Consider the following 25626-nt stretch of genomic DNA (forward strand, 5'->3'; position numbering starts at 1 on the left):
CAGGTCCAGGCACGGTATGTACAGTATTTAAAAAAAATACTAGCATTACTAAATGGAGATACAAATTTAAATGTTAAATGTAAATATAAATGCCTAGATGCCTTTTAAGTTCTATCAAGATGACTGTAACTTATAAAAGGCGGATGGTATTGACTTCCATTACTTCAGAGTTTGCTTCCATCGCCTCCATGTATCATCTCCTCCAGGCCGACAGGGGGCGATGTTTCCAGTGTTGTCTCATCCTCTCTCGGTGGTTTTGCACAACACAGTATTCAACATGGCGGCCCACAGGATAGCATGTCTAGGGTTTAATGCCCTTTATTCCTCTGTCTGCGCCCCAAAGCAGGTAACTTACTTTTGATAACGTATGTGGTTTAATTTAAAGTGTTTACTTTGAGATCGTGTCGCACATCTCTGACGGAGCACAGAGAACGCGACGTATTCAGAATTAGCTAGTCAACTTACTAGCTCTCCTACGTTAGCATCGTAGCTAATGCTAGTTAGCCTGCTAAGATGTGTTGATGCTTAGTATCTGTCTGTGTATTTACCGTAAATGCTGGTTCGGTTTACAATTGAGACGCGTGTCACTAGTTTTTAGCTGTGGTATCTTAAGTATTATTATTAGTAAACAATTTTTTGTTGAGCTAACTGTCCTAAAATCCTTTCTCACCTGTGACAACCACATCAGTGAGTCTTCCTGAGTCTTCACATCAGTCCGTTTTTGCAGGTCAGGTGAATGACAGAGACACATGCTGTCAAATAATTCAGACACTCTCAATCCCACAAATTACTGATTTATCGAAATGTTAACTCAGAAAGACATGTATAAACCAGGGGTGTTCAAAAATGTTTGATTTAGTATCTAATCCATAAGAAGGCTAAAAGTTGTACTTCTTACAATGAGCTGCCTCTTTGCATGATCTCAGTTTGAACAATCTCATTGTCCTCTGACAGCACAGAGGAGATTATGCTGGTAAGGAACTTTGTCATCCAGTGGTCATCATGGTATTATTATGTAGATAAAGCAAATGTACGAGCTCCCTGTTTCTCTTGAACCTTGCAGTCTACAAAAAAACTACAAAAACAAATGATAGCATACGAATCAAGGGATTCTGTCTGTTTCCAAGAGCTGTTTCATCCTATAATGTCTCTCAATAAATAGCAGACAAATAGCAGGTTCTTCTCATTTCTTTATTTTGTCTCCATCAATATTGGTTGTATTTGATAGCTAGAGAGCAGAATAGGGGAGAAACTGCCACTAAAAGGGGGTTGATTGAGTCCTTAAGACCATACTGACCCTACTTATCCATAGCACTGTGGATGATTCACCAGAAAAAAATGCTGTTTGGGATATTTTAGTTTTCCTAAAATTTGGTACGTTTGTCCTCAAATAACCCCAATGTAAATGTATGTCTGAATATGAACATCACCTGTGTTTTCAACCTACTATCTGAAAAAATACTTAAAGAACAGTCTTTAACATCAGGCTCAGATCTTGGAAGAAATTCAGTGGGAAGCATTAACTCTCTGTGTACACTGGGGCATAATATTAGCTGTCAAGTAATGACAATCACTGGAACATTGTGCGCAGGCCCTGAGGAGCTGCTGGGGCGCGGTGGAGCAGGTGAGGAGTTACTACGTTGACTGGAGGATGCTGAGGGACGTCAAGAGGAGACAGATGGCCTTCGATTACGCTGATGAGAGGCTCCGGATCAATGCGCTGAGGAAGAACACCATCCTGCCTAAAGAGCTTCAGGTATGATGTAATATTCCACTTTTTCCTCCGTGTGTCATAGAACTTAAGTTAGTCTTGTCATTTATTAGATTTCACCAGAATCAGATTGTGATTATGTGATCTTATATTATGTTGCACTTCCATTAATTTCTGTCATCCTAATTAACGGTTCAGAGTGTATTGTATGTATATTTAAGGGATATGATTCACAACAACTCTGGTGATTCCAAATCATTTTAAATGCCAATTATTATTTGTTTGTTTAATATTTTTTGCAGGAGTTGGCGGATAAAGAAATTGCGGCGTTACCCAGGGACAGCTGCCCTGTGAGGATACGCAACAGGTGTGTGCTGACCTCCAGGCCTCGTGGAGTGAAGCGCAGGTGGAGACTGAGTCGGATTGTCTTCCGTCACTTGGCTGACCACAACCAGATGTCTGGTGTACTCAGGGCGAGGTGGTGATCATTGTACGCTGCAGTGGGCTATGAAACATCGATCAGACGAACAGGACGTCCACAGTCAATATGCCGATATATTTATGTTTTCTTTTCTTATGAACAACAAAAAGCATAACATTCAAAACTATTAATGTGACTCCTTGTCAGAAAAAAACTTCCATGTAACTTACTATAGTCAGAAATCTATGAATAAATGTTGTATATTATAAACCTTTTTTCACCAGTGTCTTAGTTGTTTTTCACATGTAATAGTTGAAACACAAAGTAGCAATGTTTTATAGTATTTTGATATAAATATGGTCAAGAAAAAAATTTATATCCTCCACGTTAAGAAGGTGAAAGTGTTGATAGACCAAAGAATCCGCTATATGAAAGCTGCAATATTTTATCTTTGCATGGTTAGAAAGTACAAAGTTAAACAATGCATTTGAATAACTTCCCTTTCAAATTTATTATGTGGTTGTTTATGGTTTGTTCTTGAAATCTTGGGAAGTTTGAGAATCTGTGAGGAAAAGGTCAAGGCCTTGATAGTTTTTGAAAGAAGACAAGTGGATATGGGTCATCAATAGTGCTATTAATTATCCTCGCTTCACGTCTTAAAGTATGCCTGTTGGGTCCTTGATCTTGGGATAACTAAGCCTAAAGATTCCTTGACACTCAGTGAATGTGATGTTTAGGAAGGTTTGGAAATTCTGATTTTTAGTTACTTGCACTTTTCGAAAGAGTTAGGGTGGACTACTAAAGACTGATCTGAGGTAACCAAAATCAAGTTGAGTTGTTACCTACTGTCGAAAATGTACGGATTCAAGTTATTAGCTCATAGTTCATAAATACACTGTATGTATAACAATTAATTGAAATGTTTACATTGTATGGCTGTTCACACTTCCTACCGGTATGTGGCGGTGATGCGCCTGTATGCTGGCTCTCCGTACACCACCCATAGTAAAGAAGAAGAAACAACCCGCAGACTGTGAGGGCAGAGAAGAGTGAAGAAACACATCTCTGAACCCAGCTTACAATAACTGATAAATACAAATCCCCAATGGATTTAACCGAGCAGGTAAACACCGTGTTCTTATTCAGTTTAGTGCAGATTGTCGGAGCAGAACTTGGGTTTATGGCATTAGCCTTAAAAACTACCAGTAAGAGCAACGCTATGTTAGCTAACATGAGTTAACTTTGCTAGCTAGCATGCCACAGCGAAAAGATGTTGTTAGCAGTGTCTGTTATTTTTATCTGTACTTTCAAAAAGTATCTATCTTCATTTTAAATCAAACTTAAAAAGCGTATTATAAAATATTCTAAATATAAATACAAATATTATACAAGGCCCACTCGTGTGTGGCGGTAACGTTATGTCAGTAACCGTAGCCAGCCAGCCAGCTAGCTAGAACATACTAGAACATCTAGGCAGTGTGTAACTAATGCTAGCTAATGTCGGCGGTCATTATTTGTAATCATGGCATAGAGATGTGAATCGACAGATTTTATGTCATATACGGCTTAAATTGAAGCAAGGGTTGGAGTGTGGCAAAGATGTAGCCTATTGAGTAACTTAAGCATAGGGACCAAGGTTCAATGAAGCTGAAACGTTATGTTAACATCGCATGATGAGCAAAGACCTCCAGTTACCTACTGGGGTCAAGTTAGTTTAAGGTTGGATACTGGACAGACATTCACTCCGCAGACACCCAGCGGCGTCTTTTGCTGATGTGTTATGTGTTGGGGTTTTTTAATAAAAATTTCGTTTTTTTCAATAGCTTCCATTTCATGTGACCCAGTGACTCCAAACCAATGCCGAATTGTAGTACTAAAGGGGACAAATAAGAGACACTTTAACACACAGCATTTTATATGAATGTTAATTAAGAAAATTCACCATTGTCAACAGGTTCAGTGCCATGTGACCCAGTGACAAACAGAGAGACATGCCAAGCTTCTTGGCAGTGTCAGTAAATTCAGGAACGCGCATTTCTCCACAGTCTAATTCTTTCTTCAATACAGATCAACCAGCTGGAGGCAGATTTGCAGGAGCTGGGCTCCCTCTTGGAGAAGGCAGAGAGGAAAAGAGTGCAGGAGTTGCTGAAGCAGGAGCAAAAGAAGGTGGAGAAGGAGCTTTCAGTCAAACGCCAACAGAAGGAGCAGCAAGCCAGAAGAGCGGCAGACCCATCTGCTGCCTCTAAAGCAACATACACAGTCAAGATCACCAACTACGGTATGGTACCATTGTTTCCAAAGACTGCCGGTCATTTGTGAGAGCGCAGAGGAAGACGTATTTGCAACCCGTTCACACTTTTGCCTCTTCTGTGCAGCTTGGGACCAGTCAGAGAAATTTGTCAAAATTTACCTCACGTTGAAGGATGTGCACACAATTCCATCAGAGAACGTGGAGGTCAACTTTACAGAAGGGTAAGCTCGTCATCAACATACATACATATATACACAGTGTTTATTATTCCTCATGTGAATAACCATACCACTGTATTTGCTCATTCTTTCTTTTGTAGGTCCTTCTCTGTGTTAGTAAAGGATCTAGGTGGGAAAAACCATCAGATGACAGTCCTCAACCTGCTATACCCAATCGATGAAAAGGAGAGCTATAAAAAGGTGAAATAAAGCTTTTTCATCAGTGTAGGAATTAAATGTTTTTGATAGACATGTGCATGTGAGTTATTTGCTGGTGGTAGTACATTAACTGACTGAGGCAGTAAGTTTAATTTCCTACAGGTCAAAATAAGAAGCAGAAAATGGCACAGCATCTTCAATCGATTTCTGAAGCTTGATAGTTTTGTTATAGCGCATTACGACTTGGAAACTTTTTTTTTTAGCCTTTTTATAAAGGTTTTATAAAGTACGGATGGCTAGTGTTTGTACCATTCAGTACGGTTATAGGTATTGAAATGGTATCCGACCCTACTTATTGACTTCGGTTCTCTTCAACAGTTCCTAAATGTTTTTTGAGGATCCAGCAGCACCAGAGTCTTGTTTGCTTTTCGAAAAACGCCTGTAACAATTTTTCCTCCCTTCAACAGATCAAAACAGACATGGTCCTGGTCATGTGCAAGAAGCAGCCAGCAAAGAAGTGGGAGTGCCTAACAAAGGTGGAAAAGCTGGCAAAAGACAAAGAGTAAGTTCAAAGAAATAATGATAAAGTTTAGTGCAAGTTATTTGTACAAAGAAGTAATTGTTATTGACAGAAGACCACTGCACCCTTCAAATAATTGTACAGCTTATATGATGCATATGAATGGTACTACTACTAATGATACCACTGTGTTTTCATTAGCTAATAATCAACGTTGTGAGCAGCTTTGTTAAAAGAAATCTCTCATCTGGCCAGTCATTGCCAATGCGCATTCTCCTGCTAATGTCAGACTGGTGTTTGAAGCGCAGTACCACATCTGTATGCCAGGTGTCGCTGTATATGCTGCAACCTTGGGTGTAAGCATACAGGGCAAAAATGAGACCATTCCGAGAAACAAGTAGAAACTGTTTTTCATTTTGTCCCTCAACAGGAAACCCGCTGTCGATGACAACGCAGACCCCGGCGACGGCCTGATGAACATGCTGAAGAAGATTTACTCAGAGGGAGACGACGAGATGAAGAGAACCATCAACAAAGCCTGGTCAGAGTCCCAAGAGAAGAAAGTCCGAGGGGAGGGCATGATGGACTTCTGAAATGCACTCACTGCTCTTCCACTGCAGGACGGGCTGAAAACCGCCAGGGACGCAGCTGACATGACTTGAATATTAAATGTTGTGGGTTGAAACTAATGTCCGATATATACATATATAAATCATCATACGTAAAATGTAGGGATTAATATCTTAGCCCCTCATTTTTGGCCCTGGTATTCTGAGAGTCATGAGACAGAAAACATAAACCTCTCAATAGATTGCACAGAAAATGCCTGCTCAGACATAAGTGTGCTGTCCAGCAGATGGCAACCTTAACACGGCAAAAAAAACAAAAAACGTTTTTGCCACTTTTATTTTGTTTTGAAAAGCTAGATTGTTTTTCTTGAGATAAATGTACGTCAGTAGATCGTAGTATAATTTTGGACCAGGGTGAATGAAACATGAGACTTGTTCTGTACAGTCACAGCTTAATATTGTTCTGTGCAGCCAAACTGAGCTGATATTTAAGATGTCTTCAAGTGTACATTTGCCAAAGTCATGCTCATAATACTTTGATGGGTATTAAGCCTGCCACGATTTGTTGGAAGATTTACTGTCAGAAAAATTGATTGCGACAAATGTTATTGTTGCCATTTAATGCAATAGATGAAATGAAAACATTCATGTATGATATTGAAGGCACACCCTTTCAAAGAGCCGTAAACTTTGAATTCTTAATGTTTAGACATAGCAATTGGAGTGTGTAAAGAATATGTGACGACAACGTAGTCATCGTGACAGGCCTAATGGTAATATCGGCATCTTTTGACTTCTTTTCAAGTCTTCATATCAGCCTTTTCTTTCTTTTTCTTTCATTCCACAAGTAGATATAGCTGCAAAGACAGCCCCACTGATGCACCAGCGCAGTGTATTCTTGCGTGTTACTGCGTGGTTCTGTTTTTTTTTTAATTCCATTCCTGTTGCATAGTGTAAAGCTCTGAAACACATTCTTTGTCATTCCTTAACGTGTCGGTGTCCGACTATAATCCTTATTAACAGCCGCACTATTCAACTGTTGTGATTGTCCCTCCGACATTTGTGAACATGTCAAATTTTGTTTTAATTACGTTGACTGTCTTTACTTTGGTTGTTGTCTTCATCTGACGTGTCTTGTTGCTCGCCCTCAGGTTTGTTCATGAAGTTCTCACAAATACAGATCTTCAGACTCCTCTCTGCCTCTCGTCTGTGATTTAGAGATCAGAATGTATTTTTATTTACTGTTGTAACCATTTATGTTTTTGACTTGACTGGCACCACTTACACACATATGGCTTTCAGAGTGATCATTTAAATATACTTTCCCAAAGACCTCCCTGCTCACAAAGAAGTCAGTGTTGTATTTTCAAGGCAACGACCAGCTGAACTGAAATTTAACCGAGCGCGGCCCATAAAAAGATCACTGCTTTGAAAAGCCACGTAAATGCTTAACCAAACATTAAGGTACATGGTGATATGAGCAAGATGTCCAGGTGGTATTTAATAACAAACAAGGACGCTGGTTACCTAGGTTACAGTGTGCAGCACAGTTTCTGATGATTCACGGCCTGTCTGCAGTCTTGGACGTATCCAATTGGCGGTCATCAGGCTCAGAAGAAACCCAATATGCATTACTTTGCCATTTTATTCAACATTTATTTGCTTATTTGCTTTTTCAAGTTAGGCTTACTAAAAGCTAAAAAAAAATATTGAATCTAATCCAATTTGATCTTAGGTTTCTAGAAAACGTCTGGCCCGTCTGCATCTCCTGATGTTAAAATCTCGCCCCCCAATTTTTATTTGTAACTGAGTCGCCCTGTGGCGGCAGGCTTGTGAATAATGAAGCCCAGTGAAAACTAGGCTAGTGAATTAATGCCAGTTTTAAATCATTTAAGTCCTGCAGAGCACGAGCCTTCGAGCTGCCCGTTGTGTCCACCAGGTGGCAGCTGTGCTCAGCAGTTCACCTGGGTCACTCCGGGGATCACACCTGAATCCCACACACTGAGCTTTTATTTTGAAGGGTGTCTGAAGGTTTCTGGTAGAATAACAAACTCGCTTCTGTCTCTTGCAGCAGTTTTGATGAATTAATAATAAGGCTCATTGAAATATTTTATGAACCGTGGGGGCCAAAATAATTTATGAGTCACATAATTGTTTTGTAAACAGAGAGGAGTCAAATTATATAACCCGCTGTGATATCCCCATGATGATCGGGGCTGCATTACTGCTCTGAATGTGTTGTGCAGACGACATCTTAGATCTGTTCAGCTAATGTGTTCATTTATTTGCAACATGTGTTTATGTTGCGGCCTTTAAGAGATGAATGACTGAAGGTGGTAAACTGTGAATCATTACCGGTCCTGGGGAGTGTTGAATGAGCCACAGCAACGTGGCTGCGTAGCTCACATTATGGAGGAGCTGAGACATTAAAGGTGCACTATGCTCATTTGTCATATATGCAGATCCCTCGATTAGTCAACAAAACATATTCACCACACAAGTATGATGTTTTATGTCCCGTATGAATCAACATGAAATACATTTTTAAATGCAGACTTACATTTCTTTATGAAAATCTCCCATAAACAGTGACAGACCAACACAGACAGACAGACAGACAGCATTAGGCCACACACCTGTCGAATTCACACTCAGGACAAATATGCAACCTGCTAACTGCTGTCAACACTAGCTTCCTTTAGCTAGTGAGCTCAGTTCGCAGTGCAGCTTGTGGTTCGGACTGGGAGCTCGAGGACCGGAGTGCCGGGGCTAGCTGGTTAGCATGCTAACTGCATTAGATTTCCCCACAACACAATCACAGACGTCTTAACTTCAAACCTGCTGTTTCTTAACTTAATGTATTTTTTACATTTCATATATACGTATACAGATAACAACATTTTTAAGTTTTCAACTCAAATTCTTACATATCGGTCCTTTAATATAAGAGGTAAGAGTAAAAGACAAAGTTTCAAAAAGTTTTTAAAACAGTTAAAAAACTTTTTTTTTTTTTTTTTAAAAAAAGGCTTAAAATAAAGATAAACTACATAAAAAAAATAATGACATCAGTGTCTGGGGCCCTTGGAAACCCTCTCCTCCTCTCCTCTCCCCTCCCCTCCTTTCCTCTCCTCCTCTCTCCTCTCCTCTCCTCTCCTCTCCTCTCTTCATTTCATGGACACTTTCATTCATGTTTTCTTTCCTCCATCGCACATGATTGTTTTGATTGAGACTGTCTCTGAGCAAATCGTCTGGACTTTCTCCACCAGTGCGCCACCTCCCCTCTCCCGCCCCCTCGCCCCGTGACGTCACCGCCCGCCTATAAAGTCTTGGGAGCGCCGTGCTCAGACACGCCAGATGGATAAAGTCGGACGAGGTGGTCGCATCGCTACGCAGCAGAAAGACTACTGAACAACAGACACACACACACGCACAAGTGGAAAAAGGGATATAAAACTGCTGACGGACTGCTCGTTTCACACCGCTGCGCTACATGGATACCGGCTGTTTCACCGCGGCGCAGCGCATTTCGTGCCACGCCATGAATGCGGATTTATTCAAGCCTGCTCCGGAGCGCGGACCCCAACAGTCCTCAGCGCCGGTGAAAACCAGCAGGAACAAACCCGAACAGACCAAACCGGAGCTGGCGCAGGTGGTGACAGACTCCAAGACGGGCAGATCCTACACTAAAGGGAAACTGCTGGGAAAGGTATGGAGACTTCATGTTACGTGTCTCGCCTCTCCACGGGGCTCTTGATCAGACGCAGGGCTTTTTTAAATTTTATTTTATTAAAGACTCGCTGTTTTGTAGCCTGACACGGAAGCTCCCCGTGTTTAAAACTCATTATCAGCTGCTGTCCAGGTGTGTTAGTAATGCGGGAGGACTGAATGACCTCGTGGTGGCCGGTCTCCCCCTCCTCTCTCTCGCTCTCTCTCTCCCCGTGTGCGCGTCATTGCTGAATGAATCAGGCGCAAGGTGTGCCCGGCTCCCTGTGCGCACAGATGATTGGCATCACTTTATGAAAGCCCAGGAGTCTTTAATAAAAAAATAAATGAATAAATAAAAGAATCATTTCATTTTTAAAGGCCAAATCATCAGGGCATCGCATCTTCCTCCCTCTGCCATGACCCCTCTCCCACACCATACCTCCGCTCTCATGATTTTTCCGACACATGTATGAATGGAGCGACTGTATCAACATGTTGCTCGTCATCGATACGCTGCGTCGGGCAGCCAGCCAAGTCTCCTCTCTCCTCTCTCTCTTTCTTTTTTTTTTTTTTTTTCCTTCTTCTTTTCCTCTGCTGCCTGCCGCAGAGCTGGAAACGTCTCCGTCAATTTCACGGTTAATGAATGCAGCAGCTCGGTCCGCCTCATCCCTGATGTCCTCAAGCCTGCGTAGCCTTGATTGCATCCAGTGAATCTGCATGAATAAGCAGCTGTAAACATCACATTAGGGGTCGATTGTAGGTTTTTGGAAGCATATGGGAGCATCCAAGGAGACAAAAGAGGCTGCTCAATTGATTATGAAATGATGCAGCAGGGCAGATTTAACCCTTGTGTGTAATCCAGGGCGTTTTATGCCCCCTTTAATGATTTCCTTTGCCTCCCCACTTTGAGAATTGGCATTGGCTCAGTCATTGTTGGAACGGCGGTACAGCTATTGATCCTCAGATCAGAGACGTGCCTTCTGAAGCAGACTGTGGCCATTGCAGGTTTTCAACCTGCTGCTTTTTCTTAACCGATCAACCTTGTCTGTCTCCCCCAGGGTGGCTTCGCTCGATGCTACGAGATGACAGACCTCTCCACCAACAAAATGTACGCCGTGAAGGTGATCCCACAGAGCCGGGTGTCCAAACCGCACCAGAGGGACAAGGTACACGGCCGAGCTTGTTTGTGTCTTGCACAGAGGCCCGAGCACAACCCTCGATCCAATACCTGGATTGTGTTTTGAAGACGCATATTGATTGTCACATTTTTGTTTTTTTCCCCTCCTAACAAACAGATCACGAATGAGATCGAGCTCCACAAAACCCTGTCGCACAAGCATGTGGTGAAATTCTCACATCACTTTGAAGACCAAGAAAACATCTACATATTCCTCGAGCTCTGCAGTCGGAAGGTGAGAAATCTCTAGAGCCGTCTTCACAGCTGCAGGATTGACTCGAGACGATATAGATTTAAATATGCAGACCCAACAGCCTTAATGAATGTGGACGTAAAGTCCCAGACACCCACCTGAATCACAGCCCCATCTAATCTTATGCTATTGCTGTGAGAGAGGGTGTGTGTGCAGCAGTGTTGCACAGTCCCAGTGACGGATGTGGGGTTGACACTTAAACTCATTGCTCTGTCTCTGCAGTCGCTGGCACACATTTGGAAGGCGAGACACACGCTGACGGAGCCGGAAGTGCGTTATTACCTCAAACAGATCATCTCTGGCCTCAAGTACCTCCACAGCAGAGGCATCCTGCACAGAGACCTCAAACTAGGTACGCGAGCGCCTATACGGGCCGGAATGTGGCGTTCGCGCACACGCTGGCATCCCAGGAATCTGCGGGCAAATGTCATGCGTGGAATGCTGACGGGACGAATGTTTTTGTCTCTTTCAGGCAACTTCTTTGTCAACGAGAACATGGAGCTGCGGCTGGGAGACTTCGGCCTCGCTGCCAAGCTGGAGACAGTGGAGCAGAGGAAAAAGTGAGCACTTTAACTACTTTTTTTTTGTGTGTAGTTTTCAAATTGAGGAAGCCAGAAGCTCTGATTAAAGCAGGACAGATATTCAAATCTTTAGAATAGTAGAAATAATAGTTTTTAAGTAAAAAAAAAAAAGAGCCAAATCAATACTTGACAAGCAAATGCATAAATATAAACATGACCCCCAAAGAGTCTGAATATAACAGTTCTAAGCTATTTTCATAATACACATTAGCCTAAAACCATTACGTCAGTTACTAATCACACACTTCCTCCCACCACTTTCCCTCAGTAAGTACCAAACTAAACCAAACCGGTTTCAAGTGGCGGTTGAATGTAACGCTCGGTGAACAGTTTCAGTACCTGTTTGACGCCTTCCTGTGGAATACCAGAAGAATGAGTGAGGCAAGAGGGGAAAAAAAAAAAGCTTCACCCACCACTTCCTTGTGTGCGCGATGCGTCAACAGAACAGAAAGTAATTTGAGACGCTTGATGTTAAATCCAGCCTGTGTTTGTGTGTTTTTTTTTTTTCTTTAGAACAATCTGTGGGACTCCCAACTACTTGGCTCCTGAGGTGCTCAACAGACAGGGCCACGGCACGGAGTCGGACGTCTGGTCCCTCGGCTGCGTCATGTGAGTCCTAACTTCAGTGGTGTCTTACAATAACATTTGTGGAATCTGGAGGAACGGGTTTTGGGTTTCACCACAGCTTAATTTTTTTTTTTATAGCAGACGGCTCAGATTGTTTTAATGTGAGTCATTACTCTGCATCTGGAGTTTTGACCAACATTTGCCTTTGATTCGTCCCATTCAGGTACACACTGATGTGCGGCAACCCTCCTTTCGAGACCCTCGACCTGAAGGAGACCTACAAGTGTATAAAGGAAGTCCGGTACAACTTGCCATCCTCGCTCTCACCGGCGGCACAGAAACTCATCTCAGGCATCCTGCAGAAAAACCCCAGCGACAGACTCTCACTGGATCAGATCCTCAACCACGAGTTCTTCACCAAAGTACGAATCGCTCTCACTGATGACTTGAGTTCCTTTTTTATTCATTCGTCAACGCACCATCCCTGTTCACCCACAATGATCCGTGTGCAGCCACCCTCCCTCGCCAGTCTTCCTCACCCTCTTGTCTCCTTTTCTCTCTCCAGGGTTTCACCCCCGATAAGCTTCCCCCCAGCAGCTGTGTGATGGTGCCAGAGCTCCACCCGCCCAGCCCTGCCAAGAAGTTCTTCACTAAAATGGCCAAGAGCCTCTTTGGCAAAAAGAAACCAAAGGGTAAGGAGCACAGTGACCGGCACCGAAGCAGAACCGCTTATCTGTTAGTTACACATTTGATGTAATTATGCGGCACCTGCCATCTTGTTAATCTGGTTTTGTCCCGTGAGAACCGACCGTTAATAATGTTTAAAGTAGAACCGGATTCTAGTTTTCCCTGAAGCTTTTCCAAGCTCTACTGTAGGCATATAAATGCCTATTTGTTGTGACTACAATGTGAGAATCTTTTTTTCTTTCTTTCTTATTCACAGTGGAGAAGATTCCCTGTGAGGAAAAAGACGACAAAGACATTTCCAAGCTGGTGTCGGGCATCGTTAAATGTTCCATCAACCGACAAATCAGCTACAAGACTGTGGGACCAAACGAGGTACGTGTCATCTTTTTTCGTTTGTTCGTGTCCTACTTTTGCGGGGGGGGAGGGGAGAAAAAAAGAGTGTTGGCCTTGTTTACTTGAAACAAAACTGTGTAAATCCAGCCACTAATAAGGCAGTAAAGATCCTCAAACGGTACAGAGGACATATTTGAATGGCAGATGGCATCCGTTACAACTTTGCGTTCAATTAAACAGTTTTAATGATATTTTTATAAATGGCACTGCTGTGGAAATCTGGTGACTAAATGTCTAATTATGAGTCGTTCGAATGGCATTGCAAGTACCAGCTTTTTCAAGACCACGTTAGACTGACTGAATATGGGGCAGCCATATTATTCAAACAATGGATTGTGCTTTTAATTATACAAAGCAGTCGTCGTCCCCCTTCTTCTTAAAGGGATTTGGAAATGTGTTTTCTTTCCGGTCTATTGAGCTTTATTTCACCGAGACTGCGGCGTGATTCTGCGTCGGCCCAGAAGTCCTTCAGCCTGTCAGACGGATGAGGGAGATTCAGAGGAAAGATGCTGTGGCTGTTTTTTTTAATATTTAGTGAGAAGTACACTGGACTGAGAGCAGTTTTCTCTAGTATCTCGGGGAAACTGTCAAACTGCAGACTCACCGACACTTTCTCTCCATCTACTGCGAGATTTGAATGTGGCAACAGGCCGTCTCTTGATTATGTGTTGGGTGTTTTTTTTTTTTTTTTTTTTTTTTTTTTTAAAGATATTCATAATCAGACCTGTGACTCAATGCCACAACTGCAGGAAGCACAGTTGGCCAAACCCTAATCGGAGCGGTCTAGTTGCTATTTATAGAGCTTCATGGGAACTCCACCGGTTGCTCTTCATGTGGATATTTCTTTGTCAGCATCATAGCATGAACCAGAGAACACCGGTTGTAGTGCAGAAGCCTGGCTTTCTCCTCCCTTTTTTTTTTTCTTCAAAAGTACCTGGTTTAGTTAGTTTGCAAAATAAACATGACAGATTTCCCACCAGATTGTCAGAACGACAGCAGAAACTACACATCAGATGTGCAGCACGCTTGCAAAGCACGCGTAAGGAAACTGTGGTACTAAAAGTAGCTTCAGCGCAGTGACGGTGAGATGCACGAGATTAAAAGCGGTAGCAGCAGTTGAGGCCGTAGCAGAAACTGACTAGAGCAAACATTACTAGCTGAGCAAACATTAATAGAACACGTTCACAGACTGGGTCATGCAGTTCCTCTCGAATCTGTGGTTTTGCGTTCTTATTTTCATTTTTGCCGTCGTAACTCATCTGTCGGCCTGTCCTCAGGTGCCCTCTCCCAACGGTCAGCTCGTCAACTCTGCGCCTCTGGAACAGACTCCTGCCGAGGAGGAATCCAGGAAGTCCATCTCCCGCTCCTTCAAGGGCACCATGGCCAGCAGCACTGAACGTAAGGGCCCCCCTCCGAGAAGACTTCATTTCATTTTTTACGTCCTTGTCTTTCGTGAACAGCGTGTTAACTTTATTTCTTGTCTCCTCTCCAGCGTGCGAGGACGCCCTGACCCCCACAGCTGTCGCTGAATCAGCCGTGAAGGTGCTCAACGGCTGCCTGGCAACCATGCCTGCAGGTAGGGGAGCGCAAATTACACAGAACCATAAAACTGCAAGGCACACTTGGCCAGCAGCATAATAATTATAATAATAATAATAATGTTTGCCAAGTCAGATCAATGTGTATAACCTCCTTACAATAAATGGAAATGCAGAGTCACATCTCTAAATCTAAGCGCCATCAGCGTGCCAAAAAAATGCTGCGTCTTCCAACATGAACCACCTCTTAAATCAGGAATGATGCAGAGTAATTTAAGTTTGATCAACTGGATCTTTCTTCTGCTTCCGTCATCTCTTTCCATCCTGTGAATATCTGCTGACTCATGTTGCCTAGAGCCCCCCCCCCCCTGTTTTTTAATAAGCTTTTATCTTAGTCTCTTTTCATAAAATTCTCGCTTATTATTGGAAATCTAAAGACTTTTTGTATGTTCTGTAATCCTGATCTTTTTTTTTATCTTTATCTCTCCAGCCAACAGGAACCCGCCCTGTTTGTCCAGGCCTCAGTCCTTCCTGTGGGTGACTAAATGGGTCGACTACTCAAACAAATATGGTTTCGGCTACCAGCTCTCGAACCAAAGCATCGGCGTGCTCTTCAACGAGGGAACACATCTCAGCCTTTGTAACCAACGCAAGTAAGTACTGCCAGAGCTCCAGTATTTACTGAAGGTGTTGTGTTAACATTTGCTTTGCTTAGACCTTTGTGATTACTTAAGACAAGTCTCGGCTCAGTAACGGTATCGGTTCAATGAGTAATCATCAATTTCCCACAAGCTAGCCACCCCTGCCAGGATGTTTGAACATGATTCACTGCAATAGGAGTCACTTTATCCTATTGTAACTCATAAACTATGTTTCCTTCCCTCTGAACAGGACAGTCCACTACTGCTTGACCAACAACAAACACTTCACCTTCCCCACCAACTCTCTACCTGAGCAGCTTCGCAGCCAGAAGCAAATCGTAGAGCTCATGGCCAACTACATGGAGCAGAACCTTATGGAGGTATGAGCAATTCTCATTTTTAGTAGGCAGCCGTTCTAGATTTAGTATTCTGATTTGATTGAGCTTAAACGACTGTATGCATTGAATTTCATACTGAATTTAAGGTATAGATTGAGATGACACAAAGCCCTAATACTAACATTTTAGTAGATTTGTATTTTTTTTTAAGAGGTCTCATAGAAACTGCAGAATGATTTAACAAAGATGTTCTGTCCTGTCCTCCTCAGGGTGGAGATCTGATGTGTGAGGAGCAGGTCTCGGGTCCTCCTCCTCTGCTGCTCCAGTGGGTGAAAACTGACCACGCACTCGTCATGCTCTTCAACAACGGCACTCTGCAGGTTAGAAACGGCTCATGGATTTTTTTTTTGTTTTCTCTCTGTTATGGACTCTCTTGTGAGTCTGAAATTTGAATTCCCATTTTGGTAACACTTGTATCAGATTATGGCTCTTTGTCTTACATTGTTTTTGTTTTCAACCCTCTCCAGGTGAACTTCTACACAGACCACACCAAGATCATCCTGTGCAAGTCATCTGACGACTCCTACCTGCTCACCTACATCAGCCGGGAACGCGTCTCATGCACTTACCTCCTCAGCATGCTGATTGAGATGGGCTGCACCTCAGAGCTGAGACACCGACTGCGATATGTGGTCCAGCTGCTGCAACACCACGCTGATGCCTGAGAGCACAGCTCTGTGCCTCCCAGGCTGCCTGATCGGCAGATGCCTTCGAGGCTACCTGACTGGTTAACCTCTTTTTCTTTTTAGGCAGCCTGACTGGTTGATATAATTTCTCAAGGCTGTGCCGGGAGGAGCCGACACCTGTTCAGTTGCCAGATGGAAGGCTGCTCAGAAGAGCTGAGCAAATTTTCCTGTCTGGACTGGTGCTTTGGCAGCTGATTCCTTGTTTGATTGACCTTGATGAATACCGAGCAGTCAGGAAGTTGCCCGACGCAGCACCTGCCTCAAGGGTTTGTGCCTGTCCAGCTTATGCCTCAAAGGTATCCACCTGGAAGGTATTGATACCTAAAATAATAGACTCCTACCTGGCTTGAAGTGATGGATCCCTCACAGGCAGATGCCTGAACGAACACCCAAACTCCCAATCACACCCTCTCACTCACTCAAAACCACCACTTCTTGACTGGATCTTTTAAAGCCTTCAACCAACCCGTCAGGCTCCCCTGACAGCCGATAATAAAGGCATGGTTTCTCAAAGGTATCTAAACACTAAAATCGTCCTATTTGCTTGCAACGGAACAAAGGTGAACTTGCAGCTGGAATGCTTTTTAGGCTCCGTTTTACCAAAAGTGTTTTAGCAGCAAGGTAATTTATGGCGTTGACTTGCACTGGATCTGTGATCTGACAGCAGAGGTGCTTTGGGGAAGACCTGTGGTTTGATTAGAGAGAGAGAGACCCTCCTACCCTCGGTTGGTTTCTGGCCTCTTTGGACTATGGTGCACACATTCATTTCATTCCCTCCTTTTTTTTTTTTTTCCTTTTTCTTTTTTTGTAAGAATTGAGCCAGCTATAGGATCACACTATGATCTTGACCTCACATGCACAAATAACATTCCTGGCCTTATTTGACGATGGTGATGCTGAGGTTCAGAGAAAGTCAACACTGCTTCTGCTCCGATGTCACTTTTTTTTTCTTTTTGTTAGTATTTAGAAGCAAATTTCACAGGAGTGGTACACGGCATACTAAAGGGGCTATGGGAGCAACACAATTTTGCACTTTTTTTTTTTTTTTTTTATTTTAAATATAATTTCATCTGGAATGCAAAACCTTTTTATCACCTCTTGTTATATTTTATTTGTTTTTAACCCAAAGGCGTTCTTTTTTTGTTTTGTTGGTTTTTAAAATGATTCAGTTTTTTTAAATTCACATACAGTAGGCGAATGTTTGTGTGTGCCAAATATGCGCTGGTTAAACAAAACTGTTGGTTAGAAGATGAGGGTAGGGATGGGGGGAGGGGGGGATAAAAGTGCCTTTCTGAGGGATGTCTGAATAGTGCAATAACAACCTTTTGTGAATGTCAAGCTGGATACAAACAAGATTCGTGATGGGTTTTACAGGTGGGATTTACTTTTGTACTTTGAGCGAAGTTTAAAAGTAAGTCCAATAGCACTACACTCTCACTACCTGGTATAAGCTTTTAGAACAACTGGTATCATAAATATATATCCCAGTAATATCTATGGAAAAAAACCATTGTACTCTGTTGTACTGTACTGTAATCCTTTATCGGTTTACATTGCTTTCTCAACCCAGAGTTGTATCCTAAAAACTGTGACCTGGAATGCAAGTATTACGTGTTTTCAAAAAACCCAACATTGTGAAAGCCATCTGCCAATTGAGAAGAATCTTTATTTTTTTGGCACATAATGTCCTGTTTATTTATTTTTTATTTATACATGTTTTTATTTATTGTTGTTGTAAATGTTACGGTCTTGACACAAGGACATGTTCAATTCCGATCACCTTTTGTAATGTAACATATTTGGGGAAAATGGGACAAAAATAAAGTTTATTGAAAATGAACTTCATTTACCGTCTATTGTTTGACCTTGAAACATGTTGCACTTTCACTTTTGATCTCCCATTCGAGTGGAGATGAGTTCATAGATTTTAAGCAACTGGTATGTAGCAGAAACCAGACTATTCCAGCATTGCCGATATTGGGTCTATATAGTATTTGGTGCATGCATTTTACTGCTTTTTGTTCATTATTCTTTTTGCCTTTTCATGGCTTATTGGTGTCGCTGAAGAGTGACAGGAAACTGGGTGAAAAAGGGGGTGGGATGACATGCAGCACTGGGCCACAGGTTGGATTTGAGCCCTGGGTTGCTACGGTGATGACACATCCTGTTACATGGCACAGACTCTACCAACTGAGCTATTGCTGTGCCCCATTTTTATTTTTTATACGAGCTAATCCTTAGTTGTGTCATTCACATCTATTGTAAATAGTCAGGCAGTGACGGTTAACATTATGCAGATGACATTCTTCTGTTTTCAGAAGACATGACCAGACTCTGGTTGTCCTTGGCAAAAAAACTATACCCATTTTTTTTATTTTTTTTTACTCCTGTGGATGTCATGGCAAGAAGGTTGACACTGCAAGGAAAGGACATGTACTAGATCTATTGAACAATGTATATTAAGTCTACAAAATAATTTTTAAAAATGAAGGATGGCCTTGGTTCACCTGATGAAGTCTTGTAATTGGTCTATCATTGTTCAGTCTGAGGCTGACTCGGGTTCCATTGCGTCTCTTGGGCCTGTTTTGTCCTTTTGTTCTCAAGCATATTGTGTGGATGTGAGCACAACATTACTGAAATCTATGGTTTATCATGTTACTGTAGCAGGCAACAATGCACAAAGCAACCCCCCACAATTAATTGATACAGTATGTTTGAGAGGACTGTACCTGGTTTGTTGGAAAGACCTAATTACGTAACCTAATGAAAGTGTACTATCAATGCAAAATGTTGTATTAGATTAAAAATGACGCAACTTGGCGTGCAAGGACGCTTTGAGGCACCTTATGTAGAGCCAAAAAATGACACAGTACTGCGCAATGTAGCTGTGGGTGTTATCATCTATGCCCTCTTCTTGGTGAGGTTGATCCTACATGAATTTGCCTTTTTCTTCTCTGAAAAATATGAGAAAAAAAAAAACATGAAGGAACCTCATTCATGCTCAACGCAACCATTGTCAGCCGGTGTAATCAGGTTTTATGCGACACAATTGAGTCCTAAACCAGCTATACGGCTTGACACTAGCTGTTCTTTACAAAAAGAAGCTTCTAAACCTTGTTGCTCTGTAGCCATGGGCAGTAACACCTTGGAATGAATTTCACACTAACTTCATTAACTAAGCAGTGTATGCTGTCAGGGGCATATGAATCACTCCTGACAGTTTTGGTAAAGACATGACAAGAACTAAATAACCTGTCAGTAGGATGAAGTACAGTAGCTTGTGGCTGTCGGTACAGCCTAGTGTGACTTCACTTAGTAAACAGTGTTATGTGAAACCATCCAGTCATACAAGACAGTTAGAATATAATGTTGTATACATTCCTTATTATGGACATACATTATTTTCACATAGGGGAACCTGGTACACAAGGTCAAAATATTATCATAACTTTTATTTTAAGGTTCAAGGTGATTTATTAGTTATTATACAATGTACGATTGAATAACAAAATGGAAGTTTGTAACTCCTTAGTGCAACACGAACATGAAATATAGGCCTATACACAGTTATTCATATGTGTGTATATATACAGAAGGATGTAGTGCATTTTTAACTAGATGGTGATCATAATATCATTGGCGTATTCGTAATCAAAGTTGGACATCTGGGAAACACTGTCCATCCACTTATCTGCGTTTGAGTGCCAAGCATCAATGACGTGAACACAGAGTCCATCTGACATCACCGTCTGACCTAGGGTGGAGACAGGTCTCTGTAGAGATGTGGGCACGACATTCTTGTCTCGTTGTTTGGCAAGCCTGTGTCCGACTCCTATTTTTTCATTTTGTGTTCCAGTGACCGGACTTTAGCCAGTAGGAGCCTTAAATCCAAGGTAGATGAGCAATCTGCAGTTTCTATGGAAAAGCGCAGAGAGAAAATAGAAGTTCCAGAGAAACACTGTTTTGTTATTGTCCTATATCTGCATACAGTATCAGCTGAGTGACTCCAGCTTCAGATAACGAGACAATAGACATAAAGTATGACGTCAACAACAGATTTACCGACTAGTTGTATTATCTGTTAAAGAGAGGGGACACATTCTTTCTGTTATGTTCTCAGTAAATAGATTTTATAGATATGAATACCACGAAGCGCAGACAGAGGACGAGTGAATATTTCACCCGTACGTACCGTCGACTCAGCCCCGACGGATAGAAAACTGTTCAAATTTCTTAAAATGCTGCTCTGCATGTGCTCAAATGAAGGATCGGTACAGCTTTCCATCACTGGTTTTATTGGCAGGCAGAATTCTGTGGGAGTGTTGAAGGATGAAATATGCAGAAAACAAGCACATAAAACATGGAAGATCAATATATGGATATGGACATAGACAGGTGATTTCACACACACACACACAACAACATTGACTCATATATGTATCTGTAACCAGCAAATGACACGTTTTTTTGGCAAATGCACACATAAAAATCACACAAACACACAACAATACGCACGCACGCACGCACACACACATCCAGCCTGGCTCCCTGCCACCCGCTCAGCTGCTGTTGTGATGCAGGAGTGTTCTTTTCAACCGTGAACAGCGTCGGGGAGGCGATGCGAGCCAATGCAGCCTTGTTAGTGGGTTGTTTTGTGTTGCGCTGGTGTGTTTGTGTGTATACAAAAAGATAGCGGCCTACAGATCGACAGGGCTCACTTGGCAGCTTCTCTCGGAAACCCCGCAGAGACGGAGAGAGGGAGATGGAGAGAGAGTGAAATGTCATCAAACTTACCTCCTCGCTGGAAACTGGGGCAGCAGCAGGAGATCACAAGGCTGCTTTGCTGTGACTCTGAGGCCAAAACGTGCTGAGTACACATCTTTAATTGCTGCGAGACACACTCGCCTCACTCAGCTGGTTACCTCAGAGATGCAAATGAGAATCTACTGTCAAATTCCGTCTGAATTTCAAACTGTATTGCACGCCACATGTGCAGTCCTCTCTGCACTGCAAATCCAGTATGAAGAAACTGCACTACGGATCCGTGACACACTCATAGCATGTTCCACCTTTGCATGTAAATGTTTGGCCTCGTCTGTTTAATCCCTGTCTATGATTGAACTGTAACGTAATCACATGAGTTGTAGGAACAAAACTGGGAAAATCTGCTTTGAATTCAGCCATATGCTCACACGAATTAGCTTACGGGAACAAAATGTCATTATCAGTTATGAATTACGCTGAGGTTACGTTTGCCGGTGTGACGACGTTAAGATATACGAGCAGATACGCAAGATACGGAAAGAGACTTGTGCCTACGGTAAAGAGAGAGAGCGAGATATGCGGGAATGTTTCAGCTTTACCGTCAGAAGTGAACTTATCTTTTTTTCAATCACTGATGCTTTCTGCTCAGACCAGCAGGTACAGTACAAACAGAGGAGGGGGAAGCTCGCTGCACTCTGAATATATGCACGTGACTGCCTCATTATATCCTTTGTAACTCTGCACTGCCGGTCTTCAGAGGCGCAGTCCTCAGCATGTGGTCCAAAGACGGCCCAATTAACAAAAAACGATAATGTGGTTAATATTCAATCAGAGTTCCCATCCGGTGATCTCGGGTCGTACTTTTGCAGCTTCACTTTTACAAGAGGGCGAATAGTTTACGAGCTTGGCAAATATAATGCTGCCGCGATCTCCTACAAATCTTGGTGGATAGCATGGTGGATATTAAAGCGTAAGTCCTGTGACTTCTCTAAAAAACTTGGGTCATGCTTTTGTGGCTGGTTGGTTGGTTATGTACTCACCTCAAGGATTACTGAGATCTGGGAGCACGACAGCATCGCTGCAACAAAATGTCAGACGGCCATACGGGTTGCAAACAAGCCAACACGTCGCCATATCTCATTACGTCATAAACCTGGAAGCTACCGCACTCGAAATGTTTGTAACGATCGTCGACACACAGTAAACCATGTGTGCTCAATTATGGCAAGTAGAATAGGTCATAGTTGAACCAGGACGCCGGTTTGGAAACTGTGACGCCTCGGCTTACCTGGAAGTTTGTTTCTACTGTAACCCCCATCATTGTCTGAACGCTTGAGTTATTGTCCCATCTGAGTGTTTTTGCAACACTGCGGTGCTGGCGGATCAATCGAGTAAGAATTTCCACTCACGTGTCCATGCTCAATTCTGTGGAATGTGGTTTTAAAGTATTAATAACCCTGTGAAATCATATGTGACTTACACCCCCCCTCCCGTTTTTTTTCCTGTTTACAGAATGATGTAATGCCCGAGCAACGGAAACCATATTCAGGCTCTTATATTTTTGAACATCTGGTTGGTCTTTTTATAACAGGCGAAAACAGCGCAGATTCACAGGAAGTGATGCGTTTTTATGCTTTTCACCAACAATTGCAGTCTGTTGGGAATAAACAGAGGATCTCAGTAGATAGTGTGAAGAGGAGAAGAAAGGAGTCACAGTGCCATAAAACTTGGTATTCAAACAAACTGACGTATTTTGCCTCTGAATGTGATTTCTCAGAAATGCAGGCAAAAAGTATCATGAGCATCTTACACATGGCCTCTTTAATAACAACTGCAAAATGAAGGCATGCATAACAGTTAAAATCATTATAATTGGAGTGTCCCTTCTAAAAGTCTGGAAATACAGCACACTAAATCACCTCAACTGCAGAAAACACACTGTACAGTAAGCTGTTTAGATGCACACCGATTTCAGCCATCTTTTCCTCAGCAGTCCTGTACACCTACTGTACCTCAGTGGCAACACGCCAACTCCCCTCAGCGATGCGATCGCTTCCTCAGCCGCTTTGGCAAAGTCATCTTCTTTCTTCTCTCTTTAATTCTGTTCAAGTTATCACGCCTGACGATCCTTCACAAGATGATGATTAACAGGGCCGAGCGGGTCATCAAATATTGCTGATGAGAGATTAAAATTCAGTTTTCCCGAATCTGTTTATCTAAATGAGGTCACTTTGTCATTGGGAAGAGGGTTGTGCAGTGTACGTGAGGGAGGCTGTGGCATGTCAGAACATGTCTGGATATGGCTGCTGACACCCACAGTACAAATCTGAGAGACGTTTGCTGGAGTTCATCAGTTATTGTATTGTTACAGTAAGTTGATATTACATTACATTCAAAAATTGTGATACATGTGGTTTGATTTCCGACATGAAAAGTTCCCAAAGAAATTCCTCATCCTTACTTTTGTTAAATTCGAGGCTCCAACAGTGGGAATACTTGGCAAGTGTGTGTGTTAACCTTCTGTTCAAAGTGTAGTGTCAACTGTAAGTTATATTTGTAACACTTACAATTCACATTTTCCCCTCATATGGTGCATGATTTCATGGTGAGGCCACCCACCCACTCCTAAATCTGAAATCATTTCCTGTGGAAGGACACGCCTGTGACATCGAGGCCAGAATAACTGTGTAACAAAACAAAAAAAAAAGATTTTGGATAGATAGATAGAATTACTTTAATGATCCCAGACTGGGAAATTATTCATTATCATTTGGACACAACCTCTAGAATCTTGAGCCCCGCTATGATTTGTCTTAAATGTGCAATATATAAGAATTTTAGTTAAACAACTATAATTATCAACAGAATGTGAATAAAGTTTTGACATCATGCCAAAGACATCTGCATGTTGCGTTGAAGAGATATCTAGTGTAGTTAGCATGCTAACTAGCTAGCCCCACCCTGTAGTTTCAGCCTGCAGTGTCCCTCCAAAGTTAACTAGCTCAAGGTAGCTGCAGTCAGCGCACACCATTTGTTTGCAGCACGTATTCAAGAGGTGGCAAATTCTCACATACTGCACCTTTAAATGAATTTAAAAGAAATCATAAATATCTAGCATATTAAAGTATATTTAAGCGTTCCCTTTGTGTTATCCATTCTGCTCTGAGTGTCTGTGTCAGATCAGGTGTTTATGGAGTTGTAGATTCTTGCAGTGACTTGGCGAAGAGACGCGATAGACTTGGTCCCCGGCCAATCATCGCTTGCCGTGTTTCACAATGTGCGTGATGTCACGGGGAACGTGCCAGGAACTTCTGGGAACAGGAACGTAAGCAAACAACGGCCTTTCGAAGCGGCGTGCATGATACTTGCTGCCTCTTGTCTAGCCAAACCGTGTAGGCCTGATAAAAAACAACTGTCAGAGAGTTCCACCACAAAGAGCCAACGGCATCATTCCTCTTTCGCTTCGCCGTGTTTACAGAAGAACAGTCTGTCCTTCCATCGATCAGCGTATGAGCATGTCGTGGAACTTGTCATTGATGGCGAAAATATTCTCTAATCCTTTTTTTGGTGCTGCATCTCAGGCTAGTTGTTGTCCACTCTGGTAAAAAAAAGAAAACACAGGATAAAGAAATCAATGCCCTATGTCTATCAGGTCGGACTGTCATCGTGCTGATATCTCGTAGTCTGGACCCGATATTATTATCTCCCTTTTCTTGAGTCAGCATACAGACCTGTTTGAGCCTGACAAACCTTTTCCAAACCGACCCGACAGACCTGCCGATGCCTTATCCTCTCTCCTTTTGTTTAGCTCTTGTGTTTATATCAGTTACTTCCTGTTCCCTCCATCCTCCATCACTCTTCACTTATTCACATGTTTCCTTCCAACTGCCTTAATTAAAAGAACAAAAAAAAATGTAGTGCCAAAACTAAATGATAACATTTGTGAGCTAGCTGTCGAGTTTGTGTCTCTCAGAAAAAAAAAAAAGCGGCTGTTGAAAGGAAATGTTGAAGTGATTATGTTCCCTCGAAGACTGCTCACGTCGTGGTAATGTTTCTTGCCTCATGTTTACGGGAAAGAAAAAAAACTCACTCATTACTTCTGCGATCTATAAAATCTTTGTGGAAGGGGAATGCGAGGCAAGGCCGTGTGGGTGGCATGTAAAAGGATCCCAAAGGAGGGGACATCCTTCCCTCTCTGTTGCTGCTTCGCTGACCCCTGGCCACGTCTTCTTTTTTACTTTTTTACTGGCTCTGATGTCCGCAAGTGTGTTTGTCTTGGCCGCAGCACATCCTCCATGCAGGATCCTGCTGCTGATGTCACATTCCTGCCGGTTAAAGGCTACAACGACAGCATCACACACACTCATGTACGTCACACGCCAGTCCT

At 42.5% G+C, this 25626-nt stretch overlaps 3 protein-coding genes and 1 long non-coding RNA gene across 4 annotated transcripts; 3 read left to right on the forward strand and 1 right to left on the reverse strand.

Annotated features, from left to right (window-relative positions):
- The first annotated feature begins 205 nt into the window (after nucleotides 1-205).
- Nucleotides 206-2407, forward strand: mrps14 (mitochondrial ribosomal protein S14). The gene is made up of 3 exons (XM_030403656.1): nucleotides 206-346; nucleotides 1592-1756; nucleotides 2014-2407. The coding sequence occupies exons 1-3, from the start codon at nucleotides 221-223 to the stop codon at nucleotides 2194-2196; spliced, it is 474 nt and encodes a 157-aa protein (XP_030259516.1). The 5' UTR covers nucleotides 206-220; the 3' UTR covers nucleotides 2197-2407.
- A 689-nt stretch (nucleotides 2408-3096) lies between these two features.
- cacybp (calcyclin binding protein) lies at nucleotides 3097-7043 on the forward strand. The gene is made up of 6 exons (XM_030403655.1): nucleotides 3097-3255; nucleotides 4200-4410; nucleotides 4508-4604; nucleotides 4703-4802; nucleotides 5228-5322; nucleotides 5711-7043. The coding sequence occupies exons 1-6, from the start codon at nucleotides 3238-3240 to the stop codon at nucleotides 5871-5873; spliced, it is 684 nt and encodes a 227-aa protein (XP_030259515.1). The 5' UTR covers nucleotides 3097-3237; the 3' UTR covers nucleotides 5874-7043.
- On the reverse strand, nucleotides 6781-7264 carry LOC115573050 (uncharacterized). The gene is made up of 2 exons (XR_003982208.1): nucleotides 7135-7264; nucleotides 6781-7056 (listed from the first exon to the last, which is right to left on the reverse strand). It is a non-coding gene; the product is annotated as an uncharacterized LOC115573050 (long non-coding RNA).
- A 1924-nt stretch (nucleotides 7265-9188) lies between these two features.
- Nucleotides 9189-18315, forward strand: plk3 (polo-like kinase 3 (Drosophila)). Its single transcript, XM_030403933.1, has 15 exons — nucleotides 9189-9555; nucleotides 10613-10720; nucleotides 10850-10966; nucleotides 11207-11336; nucleotides 11457-11544; nucleotides 12079-12174; nucleotides 12356-12554; nucleotides 12698-12824; nucleotides 13076-13191; nucleotides 14490-14610; nucleotides 14705-14788; nucleotides 15241-15403; nucleotides 15642-15771; nucleotides 15999-16109; nucleotides 16257-18315. The coding sequence occupies exons 1-15, from the start codon at nucleotides 9340-9342 to the stop codon at nucleotides 16452-16454; spliced, it is 2004 nt and encodes a 667-aa protein (XP_030259793.1). The 5' UTR covers nucleotides 9189-9339; the 3' UTR covers nucleotides 16455-18315.
- Nucleotides 18316-25626: the final 7311 nt, after the last annotated feature.

Source organism: Sparus aurata, chromosome 21 (assembly GCF_900880675.1).
Source record: "Sparus aurata chromosome 21, fSpaAur1.1, whole genome shotgun sequence".
Taxonomy (NCBI): Eukaryota; Metazoa; Chordata; class Actinopteri; order Spariformes; family Sparidae; genus Sparus; species Sparus aurata.